The sequence below is a fragment of the Mustela erminea genome, chromosome 14 (genome assembly GCF_009829155.1).
Source record: "Mustela erminea isolate mMusErm1 chromosome 14, mMusErm1.Pri, whole genome shotgun sequence".
Classification (NCBI taxonomy): Eukaryota; Metazoa; Chordata; class Mammalia; order Carnivora; family Mustelidae; genus Mustela; species Mustela erminea.
This window is the reverse complement of record NC_045627.1, coordinates 15,867,353-15,890,660: the sequence shown is the minus strand read 5'-3', so window position 1 is coordinate 15,890,660 and position 23,308 is coordinate 15,867,353. Positions and strand designations below refer to the sequence as shown.

Genomic DNA, 23,308 nt, shown 5'->3' with positions numbered 1-23,308 from the left:
GACCCTGGCTTGTGAGTGCGGATACAGTAGATAACTCTTTCTCTTTGTCGACCAAATAAAGCAAAAAAAAAAAAAACTACTTTAGCAGAGAAGATGATCTTTGAAGTTTGCTGAAACCAGCAAAACCCAGCAAGTCCTCACTGTGAAAACCATTCTTACCTTCCAAAAGCATTTAAAAGAGCAACTATTTCCTGTCGAGTCAGTTGGAAGCCTTTAGATAGGCTGTTTCTGGAAGCTTTTGGATTTCTTTTTCAGAGAATAGTATCTTCAGGGCAGTTCCTCAACGCTGAGTCTAAAGAAAATAGATAGACATAACAATTAATCTAATAATTACTATAAAGGCTGAAAGGAATACACAGCCGCTGTGATGAGAGTCATGAAATTCGCGTGAACTGAACTTCTCACCAAAATGTTAAACTGCATAATACAGTTTCCACTTCCTCATACTTATGCATGATAAATTTATCTTAACTGTTAAGGAACCTGAAGAGTTCAACATTTGTTGGACATAAATTACTAAAATGCCTTTTCTTACCCTAGAAAATATCACATTAGAATTACAATATTTAATATGTAACCTTGAAAGCATTCTTGACAGCTCCTAGCAATTCAAAACTTAGAAATTATTAGTGATAACTACACTTAAAAATTTACCAATTATTAGAGCTAGAGAAGATGTATTAAAATAATTAAAATAATTCTGTCTCCTGATTTTTCTGACTTATCATCTTTGTGAGAAAGTAAGACAAAATATAAAACAATCCTTTTTACACTGAACACATATATAGAGAAAGGGGCCTTCTTGGCACAACTTTCTTTGTGACTAGATGGTCTTCTTTTGATCAGTAAAATAAATTCAGTGATGGAACCTGATAATTAAGCCTTTTTATATTTTATTTTTATATGGGTCTACAAAATACTAATATTCTATTTATAACCAACAACTTCAGAAATGAATCTCAAGACTGTACCAATAGAAACAGATACAATAAAGCCAGAATCATTAGCACAGAATAGGGAAAACATTCTTACACATACAATACAGATTTAATATAATCAGCTTTTACATCAATAAAGCAGAATTGCCATACTTCAGATCTTCTTTTTCAATGAACAGTGAGGGTATTATAATAAAAACTTGCAAGTTCCCAGCAGGAATATTTAAGGTTAATAATAGTTTTAAAACAGAAAACAAAACACAAACCTGCAATTTTCCCCATATCTGCATTTGTCGCATCCAACACAGTCCATTATATGGGAGATATTCCTTTTTTTTTTTTTTAAGATTTTATTTATTTATTTGTCAGAGAGAGAGCGAGAGCGAGCACAGGCAGACAGAGTGGAAGGCAGAGTCAGAGGGAGAGGGAGAAGCAGGCTCCCTGCGGAGCAAGGAGCCCGATGTGGGACTCGATCCTAGGACGCTGGGATCATGACCTGAGCCGAAGGCAGCTGCTTAACCAACTGAGCCACCCAGGCGTCCCGGGAGATATTCTTGAAAAGTAAGCGGAATTCCTCCTAACATGCAGAAAATATTTTTATTCTCATTAGAGCTTTATAAATTAAACTGCAATTGTATGATTTACAAGAAATAAAAGCTCTGAAGATTAATGAATGACTTGTGTTTTTCAACAGTCAAGAAGAAAAATGATTGGATTTGCATGGCATAACATGGCACTAAAACAACTAGCCACGGAAATTCATAAAATTTATTCCACATGCTGATTCAACAAACTTTTTATTGAGATGCTACTCTGTGCAAAGCACCAACAAAGGCATGATGGGAAAAACAAAAGTAAGTGATACATGGTTTTTACTTTTAGGAACTTTACTGCTGCCCCCATTTGATATCTGCATACAGCCAGTGGTAAACATATCTGTACTATGTTTGACTTATTTTTCCTTTCTTTTTTTTTATTTTTTTATTTCTTTTCAGTGTAACAGTATTCATTGTTTTTGCACCACACCAAGTGCTCCATGCAATCCGTGCCCTCTCTAATACCCACCACCTGGTTCCCCCAACCTCTCACCCCCCTTGACTTATTTTTCATGTATTGCTCATGTGAGTCCAAATTGGAAAGTCAGTCTTAGACCAATGATAAGTTTTCATCTTTTTCCTTAGGACCACACACTGTTTGCAATGGGGGCTGCATCAGCACCGGTGATCCCAGGCCTCTATGATGGGTGTGTTCTCTCTGTCCCCTGCATTTGCCAGTAGGCCTCTCCAGGGATGTTTGCTGACTGGATCCTTGCTTCCTGTTGGGGGGGGTGGAGGGGTACTATTCTTCTGCTTGTGAGCAACTGGGCATGGTTTCTAGGACTCTAAGGCCAGTCTCATCTGAAGTTAACAGTAGCTAAGAGTTTCCTCATCTTTTCCATGTGATAAACATAGAAAATAAATTTCATCTTATTGTACCAAGGTAAACATTTTATTCCAAAAAGCTAGAGGAAAGCAGCCCAAAACTCGGGCCACCAGAAGCCCTGCCCAGCTGCTTTCTGATGAAAGGTTCCGAAGAAACAGGACCCTGGCTAAAAGACAATATACAGAACACAGAAGTCCTTTGCTCCTCATTCTCATATAATTCATGTTTTTGGGAGGAAATGGAAAAAAAAGGACTTAAGTCCTCCTTTATACACCTTTGAAAAATAGAAAAAACAATTTCCAGCAATTCATAGATGACAGTTAGTTCTTTTCTCACTCCTATCTTCCTTCTCCACAAAGAGAACCAGAGTTACTTATAGAAATACTTAAAAAATAGGAAGCATTACAAAAATAAATTAATGTTATAGTCAATACCACAATAGCAATATACGCTAAATAATCATAAAACAAAACCACTTTCCAAAACCAAAATACAGTTGTGACTAAGTTACTTCACTTCAAAGAAGCACCAAGAGACTCTTACCAATGGAGGATCACTCAGTGCTCATTTATCAGTGAGCATCTAAAACATCTCATGGCCAGATGTGTTTGAGAATTTCAAATTTTAGAAATATAGTACATGCATTATTTATGAAACACCCCACCAGAGTGTGTAGCAACACCTAGCAATCATATACATTAATGGTTCTGTAGCAAAACACAATATTCAAACAAAGCAGAATTTTTTTTTAAAAAGCACTATAAATAGCCTTATGTCAGTACAGGTCAGGTTTTGCCAACAAATTAATTGGCACCAAACATAAAAATGTTTCAAGTTTTGGAATTTTCTGGATTTCAGAACTACATATATAAGACCTTGGAGCTGCAAACAGAAGACTATTTGCCATTCAATTTCAAATAGTTTTATGAACATTTTAAGGCTATAATGTATTCCTTGATATGCTGTAAGCAAATGAAAACAAAGAGCTCCCAACATGAAGTTTGAAAATGTTCCTAAAATACATTCTCCTTTGATATCGCAGGGTAACAGCTAATTTTTGCCTTTTATGTTAGAGTCTATAAAGACAAAAGCATAATAGTTCCAGAAACTTGAACATCCCATAAATATTCCATAAAATAAACTTTAGGAAAATACACTGTTTATTGCCTTCAAAGTGGTGAACAGTCATGATTTTTAAAATCAAAACAATATGCACTGTGATTTTAAAGTAAGAAAACTTTCTCTCAAAATAATACCCTTTAAAAAAACCTTTACAAAGTTGCCATATTCACTGGTCAGTTAACAACAGACGCTTCACTAAGAGGTGGCCAAACTTTCTTAGAAAGGCGAAAGGAATTGCAAAGTCTGGAGAAGGGGCTTTCTGTGTCATTTATAGTAAAACCCAGTCAGACCAACTTCAACGAGGTGCAGGGCTGGGCAAGAAATGTTTGGATGTAAGGGATTAAAACACAGCCAGTCAACTGCTCTCCCCTCCCCAACCCCGTCCTCCAATCAAGAACTTTTTACCTTTAATGACTTGGGCCCCTTTTTGTCACCTGCAAACATGGATTTCTCATCAAAGTGCATGGGAAAGGACGTGATGAAATGACAACACTAGAAGTTACAGACGAAAAATTTGCGTACTATGTAGTAGAGCTCTGGCATAATTTTCTACCCCCACAAATATTTATAATTTGTAATTTACTTGTGGGTAAAGTTTAATAACACAGGAAGGTGGCACACAGTTCACAGGTAAACTACTCGAAAAAAGAGTAAAGCAACGTAAGATGGATTTGTAATTTATAAGACTGTAATGTTTTAAAGAAATTACATGATAAAAATCATCAAAAATTGAACTTAAGAGCAATTTATGTGAAAAATGTGCAACACTCTGTTAAAAAGATGTTTTAGGTTTTAATGCATAATTTGAACACTTTTTTTAAAAGGTTTTATTTATTTGAGAGAGAAAGAGAGCAAGTACACCAGAATGGGGGAGGGGCAGAGGGAGAGGGAGAGGCAGACTCTCCTGCCAAGAAGGGAGCCCGACGCCAGACTCAATCCCCAGGACCCAAGGACCCAGCATCGGGACCAGAGCCGAAGGCAGATGTCTAACCAATTGAGCCACCCAGGCATCTCTAAACACTTCTTTTATTTATTTATTTATTTATTTATTTATTTAATTGATTTATTTATTTTCAGAAAAACAGTATTCATTACTTTTTCCACCACACCCAGTGTTCCATGCAATCCGTGCCCTCTATAATACCCACCCCCTGGTACCCCAACCTCCCAACTTCTTAATCCAACTTTGGTTCATGCTCATTTTAACAACCAGTGAACTGAAATTCTATAGAGAGCATTTTTTAAGAAGAGGTATATTCTAGAAGGTAAAGCTAATGTTCTCTTAGGTATCTACTTTCATGTGGATAGCACCATCTGAATTTAAACAGCAACTGAGGGTTTTGGAGGGGAGGGTGGTGGTGGTTGGGTGAGGCTGATGGTGGGTATTACGGAGGGCATGTATTGCATGGAGCACTGGGTGTGGTGCATAAACAATGAATCTTGGAACATGAAAGAAAAAGTTAAATTTTTAAAAATTGGTTTAAAAAAACCCCATTAAAATCACAAAGCTTTGGGGCACCTGGATGACACAGTCAGTTAAGAATCCTGTTCTTGGTTTTGGCTCAGGTCACGATCTAAGGGTTGTGGGATTGAGTCCCAAGTCGGGCTCTGCAATCTGCCTAGAGTCTGCTTAAGATTTTCTCTCTTTCTCTTTCCCTCTAATCGGCTGACGTCCCTTCCCCTCACTTGCTCTAAGATAAATAAATCTTCAAAATAAAATAAAATAGCATTAAACTTTGATACTACATAAAACTCAAAGTTCTGTTTGAAAATAGAGCCGACTCTGAAGTGTGTCTAGGCTTTTGTCCTGGTCTACTGACCACGATCCTTCTCAGTTCCAATTTTCCCTCTTCCTAACTTTCCGGAGTCAGTTTCGGTTTTATTTCAAGCATTACCTCATTCCTATTTGGAGTGCAGAATTTCAGATCACGGATACCCAATTCTTACTTTGTATCTTGGAAGATATTCAGTAGAAGCATTTTTGTGTCAGCATCTTCTTCTACATTTCCAGTGTAAAGATTGACAATTGAGCGCTCAAAATAAGGGGCCACCTTTGATAAAGCACGAAGCTCAATTAAGCATAAGAAGTATAGATTCTTAAGCCTTCTTGGACCTTCTCCCTTAGTTTCCACAGGGTCAAAGCGGCGTTTAAATTCCTTCCTATTAGGTCCCCAGCTAGGTTTACCCCAGGTTTCTAAAGAGAAAATAAAATACAAAATACAGCTTTAATAAATAGGATTTTTTTCTTTAGAGAATATATATAACCCCTCCAAGAATTTTTACACTAATGGAAGGCAAGGTTTGTAGATAAAAACGTGATTACCTTCCAAAAGATAATTTGCACACACATGTAAATTGATACTAGCATGAAGTCCAGATATGAGTTTATAGAAGACTCTCTTCTCCAGGCACAAACCTATTCCGAAAAATATTGAAAAAGAAATCACATCCATTTAGATAACGGAAATACTGAATCAAGAAGATTCAGTACATATGCTTAAAGTTAAGGTTCAAGGACATTAAAAATAATCAAGGAATAATATAAAATTATTTGATCAAGATGCTCTCCCTAGAAGATAAAATAAGATTCTGACTTTAGAATAGAGTTATGACTATGATTACTTAATGCAGAATAAGGCAGAAAATGTGGGTCTCTGGAGGTCAAAGCACTATGGATGTACCTGGCAAGCTCCCACGCTACCTAGAAGGCAAGAACACAGATTTTTCATGGGTTTGGCTAAACTAAAGCAAATGTAATTCAAAGTCACTGCTTTGGCTTAACAATGGCTTTTCTCCCATCCCCTTCCCTAGAGATGTTCTTTCTGTAAATCTACTGGATCGTGGTGGAAGAAGAGACTGCATTCCATTTCTCCTCTTCCTCCGGATTCTTTACTGTGTCTTACTAATCCTCTGCCCTAGAATTCTCCAGGTCTATGTAACTGTATGGTCCACTTGTAAGGAGCTCAAACCTGGAGAAGATTCATCTAGGAACTTTAACTAATAAACAATATATGCTGACTATCTACCATGTGAATAGAACCATATCAGATGGAGTGATGGAATATGATGGAAAATTCTTTTATGTAGATTTCTTAAGCCTTCTGCTCAAATGGAGGTCAAGATAATTCCACTCTCCTATCCTACCTCTGCCTCAATTTTAAAAGATTTTTTTCTTATTATGAGTAATATGCATTGTAAATATACTTAACACCACTAAATTTAAGATGGTTAAGATGGTAAATTTAACATTATATATATTTTACCATAATAAAAGAGAAAAAAATTCTAGAAACAGTTCTTTATAGATAATTTTTTAAATAAAGAAAAATGCAAAGACCTAAGTTTTAAGAATCCACTAAATTCAAAGCAATTGGCTCTTTCCTTCCCTTACCATCCAAAAGCATTTTTTGGCTTATGTCATTTTTTTAAACTACTCCTGATGAAAATGGGTTTCAATAGTGGTAAGGAACTAAGAAATAGCCTCATTTATAAGCTGAGGGATTTTTGAAATGTAAGAGTATATATGTGGCTTACATTGCATTTTTTTCCCAAGATCTTTTAGATCTTCAATTTACTCTATGTTCTACACTATATGTCTCTAAAGCAAGTATTTTCTCACAGGAAAAAATAATTCTTTTGAGATTTCATTCTCTAATTCAGAATTCTTGCTAGAATATTCCAATCTTTACAAATGGGGACCAAAAAGTAAAAATTAAGTTCTTTTTTGCAGCTTCTTCTAAAAGTATATGGGCAGGGGTGCCTGGGTGGCTCAGTGGGTTAAAGCCTCTGCCTTTGGCTCAGGTCATGGTCCCAAGGTCCTGGGATGGAGCCCCACATCAGGCTCTGCTCAGCAGGGAGCCTGCTTCCTCCTCTCTCTCTGCCAGCCTCTCTGCCTACTTGTGATCTCTCTCTGCCAAATAAATAAATAAAATCTTTAAAATAAAATAGAAGTATATGGGCAATTTTGAATGTTCAGGGTAGCAAGGGATACAACCATTATGAACAAGTTAGATAAAACATTAGTTACTGTCTTTTCTTCTAGTAAAACTTTCAGTCAAATCTGTTACCAAACAGCAAAATGATCAAATCTGAAGTTCACTTTCTCTTCCTTCTAACCTACCTTTCTAAGCAGTGCTTACACCTAAGATGACCAGAGAAGGAAAAACAGACAAAGCAAAGCTTGTGAAGATTCATATGCTTAGAATAAGAGCGTAAACCAGGAGGCCATTCTCCTTGATAAAGCCCTCAAAGCTCTGTACTCGAAATGGGGATGGATAAGTGAGAGTGAGGAGTAGAAAGATACTTCGGTAAACTAAAAATTCGGTAACTTCAAGCAAAATGGTAAAAATAACACATGTGCCAATTGAGTGTACAAATAAGACCCACAATACAGTTGGCAGGAAAATGCTGGATGGCTTTTCCCTGCATGATGCAGTTCCAACCACAGAAGTCCTGACGGAAGTGTTAAATAACGCAGTAGGCAACACGGTAAGGCTACGTAAAATAATTTTCCATCATACTCCTACACTCCATCTGATACGATTCTGCTCATATATAACAGTCAATGTACATTGTTTACTGGTTGAAATTCCTGGATGAGTGTTAAGTAACATCTGCAAGGACTGATTTACAAAGTAAAAATTTACCATCTTCTATTTCTTTCTTTTCCTGACTAATATTATTTTGTTATTATGTTTGTTAGTCACCATATAATACATCACTGGTTTCTGATGTAGTGTTCCATGATCCAATGTTTGTGTAACACTCAGTGCTCATCACAACACACACCCTCCTATCACCCATCAGGAGGGCACCCAAATCTCTACCCTCCCCCTCTGAAACCCTCAGATCATTTCCCAGAGTCCATAATCTCTCATATCCTCCTCTGATTCCTGCCCCCTTCAGTTTTCCCTCCCTTCCCCTAATGTCCTCCGTGCTATTCCTTATGTGCTACAGATGTGTGAAACCACAAAAAATTGTCTTTCTCTGTCTGACTTGTTTTACTTGGTATAATCCCCTCCAGTTCCATCCATATTGATGCAAATGCTCATCCTTTCTGATGGCTGAGTAATATTCCTTTGTTTATATGAACCATATCATCTTTATCCATTCATCTGTCGAAGGGCATCTCGGCTCCTTCTACAGTTTTGGCTATTATGGACACTGTTGTATGAACATTGGGGTCCATGTGCCCCTTCTTTGCACTACATCTGTGTCTTTGGTGTAAACACCCAGTAGTGCAATTGCTGGGTCAAAGGGTGGCTCTATTTTTAACTTTTTGAGGAACCTCCATACTATTTGCCAAAGTGGCTGCAGCAACTTGCATTCCCACCAACAGTGGACGAGGGTTCCCCTTTCTCCACATCCTCTCCAACATTTGGTTTTTCCTGCCTTGTTAATTTTTGCCACTCTATCTGGTGTATGGTGGGATCTTAGTACGGTTTAATTTTAAAAATAACTCTGTTCAACAAAATATCTATAAGAAAAATTAAAAGACAAGCCCTAATAATGCATATGGCCAAAGAATTGTGATCAGATTGCATGAGGAATGCCTACAAATAATATATTTTTTTAAATTCATTTGACAGAGAGAGAGAGATCACAAGTAGGCAGAGAGGCTGGCAGAGAGAGAGGGGGCAGCAGGCTCCCTGCTGAGCAGAGAGCCCAAAGCCGGTCTCTATCCCAGGACCTGAGATCATGACCTGAGCTGAAGGCAGAGGCTTAACCCACTGAGCCACTCAGGTGCCCCCTATTATAATATTTTAAAAGTACATACTATCCCACCTCCACACCCCACGCCAACCCCATGTTGTTTCACCATGGAGAAACAATAGCAAAGAATATAAAAAGGCACTTAACCTTAAAATTCTATAGTGACTTAAGTCCCAATCCCTGGATAGTTTCTCTAGTTATATTCTTTCCTGGGTAATGTCATATGGTTTTAAAATGCCATATATTCACACATGACTCCCACATTTTATCTCTCCCCTGAAATTGAGACTTGTGGTTCTAACTACCTGCTCGACATCTCCAACTGATATCTCATAGGCAGTTCAAATGTAGCAAGTCCAAGACTGAACTATAATTTTCCATCAAACTTATTCCTCCTACAAGTATCCCCAGTTCAGTAAACGACAACTCCTAGTTTTCTAGTTCCAAATCTTTTTTTTTAATGTTTTTTGGAACTTATTGATTTGTATTTAAAAAGAACTGTTGACACAGATTCCCTGGAAATCATCTCACTAAACCCGAGAAAACAGTTAATTCTACTGAGACAGTAAAATAATTCCAAGACATATGGTTTACCCAACAGAACAATACTGTAGATGCCGTCTCTGATACAAAAACTCACTTCTCCTTACTCTTCTAAACACACAATGGTATAGAGTTAACAATATTCAATCACTTCTGTTCTTTCTTGAATATATAAAAATTAAAATACCAATTAAAAAACAAATATATCTTCTCTTTAAATGTTTCTTACAGATACAATTTCAATATTTTCATTCAACAGTGGTGTGTTTTAAGAGATTATTATTCATTCACAAGTCAAACAACACTCCACGCAAAGAGGAACAGTCTATAGGCTCGTACTGTGAATAAAGACTTCAGGAATGCAGCAACGGACATTTCTAAAATACAAAGTGGATAAAATTCTGAGAGGATACATGCAATAAAGCTCTACTAAGCAGATGGCCACAGACCTAGAACATTCTACTGATAACTTCAATGGGACTCCAGCTGCTTCCAAACTCAACATGAACTCTCATCTTAGGCTTTGTACATTCCTTTTCCAGTTTCACTAATGACACAAACATGATTCAAATCCCTGAAGTAGTCATTATAGTCAAGGGCATATCCCACAATAAACTTGTCTGGATTTCATCCAACAGTCTGATTTATAGCCAACACTTCAAGGGGTCCTCTTCACCAGCAAGCTTCCGACCTTGACGATCTTTGGATTATGCTCCTTGACCAATGAAAGCAAGGTTTGCATTCTTTTGCCAGTGTCAGTTTATCCTCAATAATCAAGACATTCTTTCCAGTCAAAGTTGAGAGATCAGGACGCCTGGGTGGCTCAGTCGTTTAAGCCGCTGCCTTTGGCTCAATCCTGGGATTGAGTCCCGTGTTGGGTTCCTTGCTCAGCCAGGAGCCTGTTTCTCTCTCTGCCTCTGCCAGCCACTCTACCTGCTTGTTTTCTCTCTATCTCTCTCTCCCTTTCTCTAACAAATAAATAAATAAAATCTTAAAAAAAAAAAGTTGAGAGATCATCTCCGTCATTTACTTTGATGTGCCCTGTTGACTGGTCATTACAGTAGTTATTCAGTCTGATGAAATCTACAGTAACGGGAATGGATCCATCACAATTTCTGTTCAGTGCTTGATACAATCCAGCAGGTCAGCAAAGAATTTATAGCCTCCCTCGAGCACACAGAGGGCTACGATGTGACAGCCTCCCATGTCTTCATCACATCTTGAGTAAGCTGCTCGGTCCTGTCCATAATTCCATGAGGAATAAACACCTTTTCCAAATCCTCAGCATAATGATTGAGGTATACAGAATAAGTCTAGGTGATCACCTGGTTTATCATCACTCATCATGATGCTGGGGTTGCCACTGTGAAAGCATAATGAAGAATAAAAAATAACTGAAAAAATATTTTAAAATAAAAAAAAATTAATGCCATTTAAAAGTACTATGCCCCAAATACCTTGATAACTGTGTACCCTATACAGTATAATCCTGAAGATGACAGGTTGACTAGTTGGAACACAAGGCTAAAAATACATGCATGATAAAACACCTGTTGCACAGGGCATCTGATACTATAGTTATACTATGCTACTATAGTTCTTCTACAGAAGACAGAATTGATGTATCTTAAAAGAATCTATATAATTTAACTGTAAAAATATACAAGTTCCCTGCCTGCAGCAAGAATTAGAAAGGTGGGTCTATGGAGCAAAATATTCCCACTGCCAACTAATTCTAGAACAGTTGTCTTCTGTCAAGCAGGAAATGGTAAGTTTCACAATGTAAAGCAAAAATATTCAAGGAAGAAAAGTGACTCACCTTATTAGAACTCCCAGCTTTAATTCCAACTGGAATTTTCCTCTTAAAAGAGTAAGAAGAAAAATTTAGGAAGTTATCTTCATTTTTTCTTGAGATTTCTTCACGAATTAGTAATGCCACTGCTCAAATACAGAGACTATATTATTCTATGATGAAAAAAATGAACATTCATTCAAACTGTTTTTATACTGTCTAATAAAAAACCAATTTATGGACTTGTAAATCATAATTTAGCAAACTGAATGACATATACAAAATAACAGTGTCAAAATCAGCTAAAATATTTTTTAAAGATTTTATTTATTTATTTGACAGAGAGAGATCACAAGGAGAGAGGCAGGCAAAGAGAGAGAGGGGGAGAAGAAAGCTCCCCGCTGAGCAGAGAGCCCGATGTGGGGCTCCATCCCAGCACCCTAAATTCATGACCTGAGCCGAAGGCAGAGGCTTAACCCACTGAGCCAACCAGGCACCCCCAAATCAGCTATAATTTAAACTTTAATGCAGTATGGAATAGTTCACATAATTTTTAGGTTAAAAAAAAAACTGACAAAAATCACTATTCCATAAACTTTCCTACCACAGAAAGAGAAGCTTTAAAAATGTTCAAAGTTTTTTGAAAAACTTTATGCTCAATCTTAATTTCTGCTCCAAACTGACATTTAAAGTGAAGGCAGTTTGGGATTAATACTGACAGAATCAGTTCCTTGGTGCACAGGATTCACCTTGGTTTACCAATCTAGGTAATCAGGGTTTACTAACAGAAAATCCCTATGTCCAGCTTTCTTTTCTACAAAGCCAGTAATTCGTTTCAGGCTTTAATAAGCAAACCTAGAAATCATTATGACTGGTTCATCAGACACAATTTTAAACAAAAACTCGTATCTGAAAGCAGAAAATCACAGGTTGATCCTCTAATCAATCTAGGGGACTGATTTCCAGTATCGGAATCTATGGTATAGCAAAATACCTACTAAAATCTTTTCATGTGTCATGGTAAATTTTAGCTTAGGTAAATTTAACCAAATATTCAGAATAAATATCTTCCTGCCAGGTGGAAGAATATAAATAATGATTAGAGATATTTCCCTAATCAATAAAAAGATTAATAGATTAAAACATTACTTGTTGCCAGCATTTTATTATTTTAGTATTTGCTAGTACATCTAACAGAAGGAAGAAGAGAGAAGACTATAAAACTTAAGTCAAATCTAATAGCCACGAACCTGAATTTAAAATGTGGAAGGAATACTAACCAAAAGTGACTGCTGCCTACAGCGAGTCCTCTGACTAGTATAGAATTAATATGCTAAAATCAAAACCTTTAGCAGCTTTTCTAAAGGTTTGATGCTAAATACAATAACTTGACTTATGCAAATCTTAACAATAAACCTTTTAGACATACTGGGGTAGGCATCACAGATGATTGTCACGAATAACACATAACAATCACAGAAGAGAATTATTAGAAGTAATGAAAAATTTAAAACTAATAACTAAATCAAGAATGAAATAAACCAGCTGGGATTGAGGCTGGGAAGATGATGGGGTAGGAGGACCCTAGGCTCACCTCATCCTATGGATACAACTAGAAAAAAAAAACTTCACACAAATAATCTAGAAAACAACCCAAAGACTGGCAGAACAAACTCCTCAACTAAAGGCAGAGAAGAGGCCACATCGAATTGGGTAGGAAGGGTAGAGATGCAGTGGGGAACGAAACAGACTTTAGCTGTCTGCAGTCAAGAACTGGAGGTACAGGGAAGGGTGAGAAACAGACTATCACACATGCACGGGGAAGAGCAATCCCCCAAATTTTGGTTTTGAAAGCCAGAGGCTCCAAATTTCAGGAGTTCCTACAACCAGTGGGAGTTGAAACTTGAATTTTTAAAAATCAGCACCTCCACTCTGGGAGAGCTGAAAGGCATTAGGAAGCAGAGTTCCTGCCCTTAAAACAAGACAGCAGGGTGGGGTGGGGGGGAATAGGACAAACAGCCCAGGTAGCTACAACATAGAAGCAGCAATTTGAAAAACACCTAGGGCATATGGGAGGGAGACTTACTAATCTCAGAACATGTCTTGAAAGGCAGGGATCACAGGGAGACCCCTCCAGGAACAAAGGAGGCAGGCACCATTTCCCTCACCTCCACATCCCCACTCACAGCATAAACACATAGGCACCTGTGGGAACCAGCACTATGCAACGCTTTCTAGCTAAATTGGTTACACTGAGCCCCACCCACCCACATCTAGTAAGGTCCCCTTTTCGACACATTTGTGTCAGTTCTGGTTTTGGATCCCCTCCCATGGAAGACCAGTGTAAACATCACCAGCAAAGCTTATTCTGACCCACACGTTTTGCAGGGCCTCAGTCTGGGCAGCTGTGGACCTTGCAAAAGCTCAAGACACATCCTGTTGAAACTGGTACCCCACTCACACAGCCCTCCATCCACCAGTGCAGGAAACAGATCTCTCACAAACAGACCAGCACACACCTTGTTAAAATGTGCAGCACTCCAGCAGGGGACCAAATACAGCTCACAACAAGCTAAGAGAGCCTCTTAGACAACTGGACTAAAGGAAAAGCTGGCCAGGACACAAGAGCAGAGCATATGCAACACACACAGGAGACAGTCCCTGATGTGCCAGGTCCCGGAGAATAGGGGACAACTCTACCACAGGGCACTACAGGACATCTTGTTCATAAGACCATGAACTTCAAGAGGAGGACGCAGAGCTGACTTTGCTAACACACAGAAACAGACACAGAGAATCAGACAAAATGAGATAAGGAATATGTCCCAAATGAAAGAACAGGACAAAACCACAGCAACAGATCGAAGTGAAATGGATGTAAGTAGTATGGCTGATAGAAAATTTTAAGTAATGATCATAAACATACTCACTGGGCTTGAGAAAAGAATGGAGGACATCAGTGAGACCCTTAACACAGAAATAAAAAGGAACACATCAGAGATGAAGAACACAATAAATGCAAATAAAAATACACTAAATGGAATAAATAGTAGGTTAGAGGAAACAGGCAAATGAATCAACAACCTGGAAGACAGAGTAAAGGAAAGTAATCAAGCCGAGCATGTGAGAGAAAAAAAAAAAAAGTTATACAAAATGAGAATAGACTTAGGGAACTCAGTGACTCCATTAAGTGTAATAATATTCAAATTACAGGGATCCTGGAAGAAGTAGAAAAAGAAGAGAACATAAATTTTATTTGAAGAAATAATAGCTAAAACTTCCTGAATCTGGGGAAGGAAACAGATACTGAGATCCAGGAGGCAGAGAGATCCCCCAACAAAATCAACCCAAGGTGATCCACACCAAGACACATAGTAGTTAAAATGGCAAAAAGTAGTGATAAAGAAAAAAAATTTAAAGCAGCAAGAGAAAAGAAAACCGTTATATACGAGGGGAAACCCCATAGAGCTATCAGCTGATTTTTTTACCAGAAGATTTGTAGGCCAGAAGAGAGTGGCATGATAGATTTCAAGTGCTGAAAAGAAAAATCTGAAGCCAAGGATACTCAATCCAGCAAGTCTATCATTCAGAATAGAAGGAAAGATAATGGGTTTCCCAGACAAACAAAAACTAATGGAGTTTATGACTACTACACCAGTCATACTTTAAAGGGGACTCTTTGAATGGAAAGAAAAAACTGTAAGTAAGAGTAGGAAAAGTAGGAAACATAAAAGCAGTAAAAATAAGTATATCTGTAAATATCAGTCAAGAGATTCACAAAGGATATAAAATATGACACCATATGTCCAAAATGTTAAGCAGAAAGGAATAAAGAATGGGTTTAAACTTAAATGACCATCAACTTTGCACAGACTGCTATATGCAAAAGATGTTATATACAAACCTAATGGTAACTACAAATCAAAAACCAGCAATAACAAATAACATGGATGACATGGGGAGATGGAGAGGAGACAGGACTTGAGGGAAACTGGAAGGGGAGATGAACCATGAGAGACTATGGACTATGAAAAACAATTGGAGGGTTTTGAAGGGGTGGGAGGTGGGAGGTCGGTGGGGAGCCAGGTGGTGGGTATTATAGAGGGTACATATTGCATGGAGAACTGGGTGTGGTGCATAAACAATGAATTCTGTTACACTGAAAGAAATAAAGGAAAAAAAAACCAGCAATAGATATGTAATGAATAAAGAGAAAGGAATCCAAGTATATCACTAAGGAAAGCCAAAACACCACAAAAAAGAGCAAGAGAGAGATCACAGAAAAACTACAAAACAATCACAAAGCAAGTAACAACTTGGTAATAAATTTATATCTACCAATAACTACTTTGAATGTAAATGGACTAGACACTTCAATCCAAAGACATGGGGTCTTTGGATTACACAGAGTGGATAAAAAAAACAAGAGCCATCTATTAGGCTGCCTACAAGAGACTCATCTCCGATGTAAAAACAACTGCCCACTGAAAGTAAGAGGATGAAGAAAGATTTGTCATCCAAATGGATGTCAAAAGAAAGCTGGAGTAGTAATACTTAAATCAAACAAAACAGACTTTAAAACAAAGACTGTAACAGGAGATAAAGAAGAACACTATATGATGATGAAGGGGAGACTCCAACAAGAAGATACACAATTATAAATATTTATGCACCCAACATGGGAGCACCCAAATACACAGTTAACAACATTAAAAAAAAACTAATCGATAGGAAAGCAATAATAATAGGAGACTATAACACCCCTCTTACATCAATGGACAGATTGTCCAAACAGAAAATCAACAAGGAAACAATGGCTCCATTCACCAGATCAGATGGATTTAAAAGATATTTTCAGAGCATTCCATCCTAAGAGAGCAGATACACATTCTCCACAAGTACACACAGAACATTTTCTAGAACAGATCACAGATTAGCCCATAAAATAAGCCTGAACAAAGTCAAGAAGATCGAAGTCATACCATGCATCTTTTCTGACCACAACACTATGAAACTGGAAGTCAACCACAGGAAAAAATCTGAAAAGAGCACAAATTTATCAACATTAAATAACATGCTACTAATCAATGAATGAGTCATCCAAGACCTCAAAGAAATAAAAATTACATGGAAACAAATGAAAATGAAAACACAATGGTCCAAAATCTTGTGGATGGAGCAAAAGCAGTTCTAAGAGGGAAGTTTAGGACCATACCAGCCTACCTCAGGAAGTAGGAAATATCTCAAACAACCTAAATTTACATATAAAGGAGCTACAAAAAGAATAACAAAACCCAAAACCAACAGAAGGAAGGAAATAATAAAGATTAGAGCACAAATAAATAATACAGAAAATTTTTTAAAAACAAAATAGAAGAAATCTATGAAATCAGGAGGTAGTTCCTAGAAAAGATAAATAAAACTGATAAACCTCTAGCCAGGCTCATTAAAAAAAAAGGGGGGGAGAGAAAGAGAGAGGACCCAAACAAAATTGCAAATGAGAGAGAGTAACAATGGACACCACAGAAATACAAGTAACTACAGGAGAGTATTATGAAAAATTACATATTCCAAACCTGGACAACCGAGAGGAAATGGACAAATTCCTAGAAACATATGATCTATCAAAACAGCAGCAGGAAGAAAGAACATTTAAACAGACTGATAACCCACAATGAAATTGAATCAGTAATCAAAAAATTCCCAACATGGGGTGCCTGGGTGGCTCAGTGGGTTAAAGCCTCTGCCTTCAGCTCAGGTCATGATCCCAGGGTCCTGGGATCAAGCCCAGCATGGGGCTCTCATCTCAGCGGGGAGCCTGCTTCCCTCTCTCTCTCTTCTTGCCTCTCTGCCTACTTGTGATCTCTCTCCGTCAAATACATAAACAAAATCTTTAAAAAAAATAAAAATTCCCAACAAACAAAACTCCAGGACCAGATTGCTTCATAGGCAAATTCTATCAAACATTCCAAGAAAAGTTAATACCTATTCTCAAAATATTTCAAAAAATGAAGAGGAAGGAAATTTTCCAAATTCATTCTCTGAGGCCAGTATCATCCTGATACTGAAGCCAGGTGAAGACACCATCAAAAAACAGAACTACAAGGGCACCTGGGTGGCTCAGGGGGTTAAACCTCTGCCTTCAACTCAGGTCATGATCCCCTGGTCCTGGGATTGAGCCCTGCCTTCCACTCTCTGCTCAACAGGGAGCCAGCTTCCCTGCAACCAACACCCCCACCGCCCTACTTATGATTTCTGTCAAATGTCAAATAAATACATAAAATCTTTAAAAAAAACTACAAAAAAATAACAAAGATTTTTTTAATTAAAAAAAACTACAGGCCAATAACTCTGATGAACATAGATGCAAAAATCCTCTACAAAATACTAGCAAACCAAGTCCAATAGTCCTTTAAAAAAAAATAATTCACCCTGGTCAACCTTTACCCCCAGGTTGCAAGGGTGGTTCAATATTTACAAATCAATCAGTGTGATACATCATATCAGTAAGAGAAAGGAAAAGAAGCTACAGATTTCAACAGATACAGAAAAAGCATCCAATAAAATACAGTATCAATAACCTTCAACAAAGTAGGTTTAGAGGAAACATACCTCAACTATAATAAAGGCCTTATAGAGAAAATCCATTATACTCAATGGGGGAAAAACTGAGAGCATTTACCCTGAGGTCAGAAAAAGGACATGGATATCTACTCTAACCGTTTTATTCAGCGTAGTACTGGATGTCCTAGCCACAGCCATCAGACAACAAAAAGGAATAAAAGGCAACCAAACTGGTTAAGGAAGAAATCAAACTTTCACTATTTGTGGAGGACATGATATTCTGTGTAGAAAACCCTAAAGGTTCCACCAAAAAACTGCTACATCTAAAAATGAATCCAGTGCTCGCTTCGGCAGCACATATACTAAAGATGAATCCAATAAAGTTTCAGGACATAAAATCAATGTACAAAAATCTGCTGCATTTCTATACAGTAATAAGGAAGCAGCGGAAAGAGAGATTAAGAAAACAATCCCATTTACAACAGTTCCCCAAATAATAAACCAGCTATGAACAAACTTAGCAAAGAGGTGAAAAGACCTGATTGTGAAAACTTAAAATATTGATGAAAGAAGCTGAAGATGACACAAAGAAATGGAAAGACAGTCCATGCTCATGGATTACGAGAACAAATATTGTTAAAATTTCTATACTACACAAAGCAAGCTACACATTTAATGCAATTCCTATCAAAATTCCAACAGCATTCTTCATAGAACTAGAAAAAAGACATCCTAAACTTTGTATGGAACCACAAAAGACTCTGAAGAGCCAAAGCAATCTTGAAAAAGAAAATCAAAACCGGAGGGAACACTATTCCAGATTTCAAATTATATTATCTGTAGTAATCAAAAAGGTATGGTGCTGGCACAAAAATAGACACTTAGGTCAACAGAACAGCATACAAAGCACATAAATAAACCCATGATGCTACTGTCAATCTTTGACAAAGGAGGCAAGAATATTTAATGGGAATAAGACTCTTCAGCAAAGGGTAACTGCATGGCTGCATGTAGAAGAATGAAATGGGACTTCTTACACTGCACACAAAAACTCAAAATGGATTAGGGACCTAAATGTGAGACCTGACACCATAAAATTCCTAGAACAGAGCACAGGCAGTAATTTTTCTGATGTTGACCATAACAAGATCTTTCTAGGTATGTCTCCTGAGGCAGCAAGTAAAACAAAAGCAAAATAAGCACTTGTGATTACATTAAAATAAAAAACTTCTGCCCAGCAAAGGAAACCACCAATAAAACTAAAAGACAACCTAACTAACTGGTAGAAGATATTTGCAATGACATATCTGACTAAGGATTACTATCCAAATTATATAAAGAATTTATATAGCTCAGGGCACCTGGGTGGTTCAGTGGGTTAAAGCCTCTGCCTTCAACTCAGGTCATGATCCCAGGGTCCTGGGATCGAGCCCCGCATTGGGCTCTCTGCTCAGTAGGGAGCCTGCTTCCTCCTCTCTCTCTGCCTGCCTCTCTGCCTACTTGCGATCTCTGCCTGTCAAATAAATAAATAAAATCTTCAAAAAAAAAAAGAATTTATACAGCTCAACACCACAAAATATCCTAAATAATCCAATTAAAAAATGGGCAGAAGATATGAACAGACATTTCTCCAAAGACAATATCCAGATGGCCAACAGATACATGAAAAGATGCTCAATGCAAATCAAAACCAAACTGAACTATCACCTCACATCTGTTAGAATGACTAAACTCAAAAACTCAAGAAACAAGTGCTGGTGAAGATGTAGAGAAAAAGTAACACTCATGCACTGTTGGTGGGAATGCAAACTAGTGCAGTAACTGTGGAAGATAGCATACGGGTTCCTTGAAAAATTAAAAACAGAACTACTCTATGATCCAGCAATTATACTACTAGGTATTTACCCAAAGTATACAAAAACACGAATTCAAAGGGATATATACACTCCTATTTTTTTTCTAAACATCTTATTTATTTGACAGAGGGAGATCACATGTAGGCAGAGAGGCAGGCAGAGAGAGAGAGGGAGGAGGAAGCAGGTTCCCCGCCAAGCAGAGAGCCTGATGCGGGACTCTATCTCAGGACCCTGAGATCATGACCTGAGCCGTAGGCAGAGGCTTAACCCACTGAGCCACCTAGGCACCCTACACTCCTATGTTTATAGTAACATTATTTACAATAGACAACCCATGGAAACAGCCCAAGTGTCGATCAATAGATGAACAGATAAAGAAGATGTGGTGTATACACATACAATGGAATATTATTCAGCGATAAAAAAGAATGAAGTCCTGCCATTTGCAAAACATGGATGGATTTAGAGAGTATAATGCTTAGGAAAACAAGCCAGTTAGAGAACAAGAATTACAACACTATTCCACTCACCCATGGAATTTAAGAAGCAAAACAAACACAAGAACAAAAAAGAGACAAACCAAAACAACAAACTCTTAACTCTATAGAGAACAAAGAGATGGATACCAGAGAGGATATAAGGAGGGGGCAATAGCTGAAACTGGGGAAGTGGATTGAGAGTGCACTTATCTTGATCAGCACTGAATAGTATATGGAACTACTGAAGCACCATTTTGTACACATGAAGTGAATGTACACTATAAAACACTTTTTTTTTAGCTATATAGCACATTAGTAAGTCATTCAGCAATATATGACTAAGGTCTATAGATTAGACATTTGTATTATAAAAATGTTAACTTCCTGATTTTGTTAGTTACATTGTGGTTACATAAGAGAATAATCTTGTTTTTAAGGAAACACAAGAAATTAGCGGTATTGTATCCCCTTGTTGGTAATTTATACCCAAATAGTTCAGAAAATAATATATACAAAGAGTAATAAAGCAAACGTGATAAACATTCAGAGAATCTGAATAAAAATAAATGAGGACTGTTGGTATTATTCTCCCAATTTTTCTGTAGGTCTGAAATTATTTCAGATGAAAAAGTTAAAAAAACTATTCTTAAAGGAAAATGAAGAGGATTTTTTAAATTGTCCCTTTACAAAGGACATTGGTTAAGGTTTTTTCCCCATTTTTAAGGATAACAAACTAGATTAATTGATTAGGTAAGAAAAGTAAAAAGTGAAATGAAAACACAGCTTATAATGAACTATTGTTTAAGAAGAATTAACTATGGTATATGTCTAAAACAAAAGTCTAAAATATAAGTATAGCTGCTTTTTTTTTAATGTAACAAAACCACCAAGTGAAGACCTCATACCAAGCCGGAAATTCCTCTGCTTTACAAAGCACTCTAATTCCCACTCTAAATGTAAAAGGTAAGGTCCACTAACATCACTTTTCTTATGAAATAAAAAGCATATTCAACAAAGCATGAAATAAGAGTTAGCCAATTGTAGATCCAGTCCTAGAACAGGCTGCCCAGGCTTCCACCTGGCTTAGAACCATACTATACTTCCACAACCAGTCAATACTACTGGGTAGAAGAGCTTCTTCAAACCCATTTTGGTGATAAGTATAAAATAAACCTTCAAGAATGTGGTTAAAAAAGAGAGGTGACAGCATATGAATTTGAGGACAAGTCTAAATCCATTAACAGTGGCCTAAAATATAAATTCATGCTTATCTAAGAGCCCAAGAGGAAGCAATGTTTTCCATATTATTATTTTTTTAATTTATTTTACCTCTGGACAGGGCTCCACATGGCAGTCTTTTATTGAACAATGGCCATCCTCTGCCCAGAAAGGACATAGTCGCTTCAGATTGACCTTGAGAGAAAGATTGGATAAACATTAGCACACATATGGCACAGTTCTTCAACACTCTCTAGGTGTCCCAATGATGTGGTGGTGGGAAGAAGAAAAAGATCTACCCTGTGGCATCTATAGGGTTCAAAATTTGAAACTGCAGTTTTTCAGACACCCAGTTGTAATATTAATTTAAAAAAATAACTGTTATTAGTCCTCTGACACTTCAAAAAAGAAATAAAGTCCAAGTACACTGCTCACCTGCAGACCCTGGGCAGCATTTTACTCTGATGTCTGTCAACACCTTACCCGTTAGGGTTCTCCCGAGTGCCCACCCGCTTCAGTGTGCACTGAGCACCCACTGTCTGCACTGTGTAGGGTCTAGGGCAAAGAAGATATATGAAAAAGTACTTCGCCCACCTGGAGTCTACTGGAGGGAATAGAAATTATGCATGTCTGTTTAATTACAAATTGTAGTAAGTGCTACAAAGAACATCCAGAGTTTCTTAATGGAAAATAATGGGGCTGGCGTACAGTGACCTTCTTGACTGCTCAGTGTAACTGGGGATTTTGTTTGTTATATCTCATTGTTTACATTTAGGAAGATATGGTATTTTGTATATTAAGTTTATAGCCTGCTATCTTAATGCATTTTTTATCATTTTTGTTCATTATTTAAGTTTTCTAGTATTATTTTGTCATTTATAAATGGAGATAGTTTTACTTATTCTTCAAAAATGTTTATGCCTCTAGTTGCTCTCTCTTGTTTGGTATGCTAATTAATATCTCCAGCAGTAAAGAACAGTGGGTACCCTGGGTCACTCACCTAAGTGAGAATTCCTCGACTATTTCCCAACAAGCAAGATGGTGGCAATGCTAATGTTAGGATTAAAATGATCATGTTAAGGAAGTATCCATCATTCCTATTAATTTTTTTAAAAATCAGGAATTTGTGTTGAACTGTGTTGAGGACCTAAAAGCCTTGTTCCCGCATTCTTAGAATAAGATTAACTTGGTCAGGATATATTTTTCTGTAATATGCTCAAAACTCCACATCATCTTCGATTTCACTTCTACTCTCACAGCATACATTCATCCCATCAGGTAAGTCTGTTGGTGTTACCTCTTATGTACGATGTTCGTTTGCTTACTATTCACCTCTTCCAACTCTACCATCCTATTCCAACTCCACTTTCCATCTGGACTCATGCAAAAACCTACATGGTTTCTCTATTTCCTATCTCACACCCTGAGAGTCTGTTTTGTACAAATCCCCCCAAAAGCTTATTACACTTACACTAAAATTCAACATCCTTACATAAGATTTTCTCATCTGGCTCTTACTTTCCAACTCTCCATATCTCACTCACCTTGCTCCAGCCAGGCTGAACTTATTCCTCAAACACACTCAACCTTTATGCCTGCACTCAAGATGTTTATACCTGTAGCTCTACTCTCCTTCCCTGGAATGTTCTCTCTCCACATCTT

At 37.4% G+C, this 23,308-nt stretch overlaps 1 protein-coding gene and 1 pseudogene across 1 annotated transcript in view; both read right to left on the bottom strand.

Moving 5' to 3' along the window:
• The window catches only part of LOC116573607, a 922,392-nt pseudogene that overhangs the window by 21,736 nt on the left and 877,348 nt on the right, over nt 1–23,308 (bottom strand).
• The window catches only part of LOC116573474 (ERO1-like protein beta), a 30,194-nt gene continuing 10,388 nt past the window's right edge, over nt 3,503–23,308 (bottom strand). Inside the window, exons 4-6 of the mRNA XM_032313638.1 lie at nt 21,758–21,841; nt 5,430–5,676; nt 3,503–3,957 (exon numbers count right to left, since the gene is read on the bottom strand). Of these exons, the coding sequence (XP_032169529.1) occupies nt 3,873–3,957; nt 5,430–5,676; nt 21,758–21,841 (416 nt within the window). The 3' untranslated portion in view covers nt 3,503–3,872. The remainder of the gene's footprint in view (nt 3,958–5,429; nt 5,677–21,757; nt 21,842–23,308) is intronic.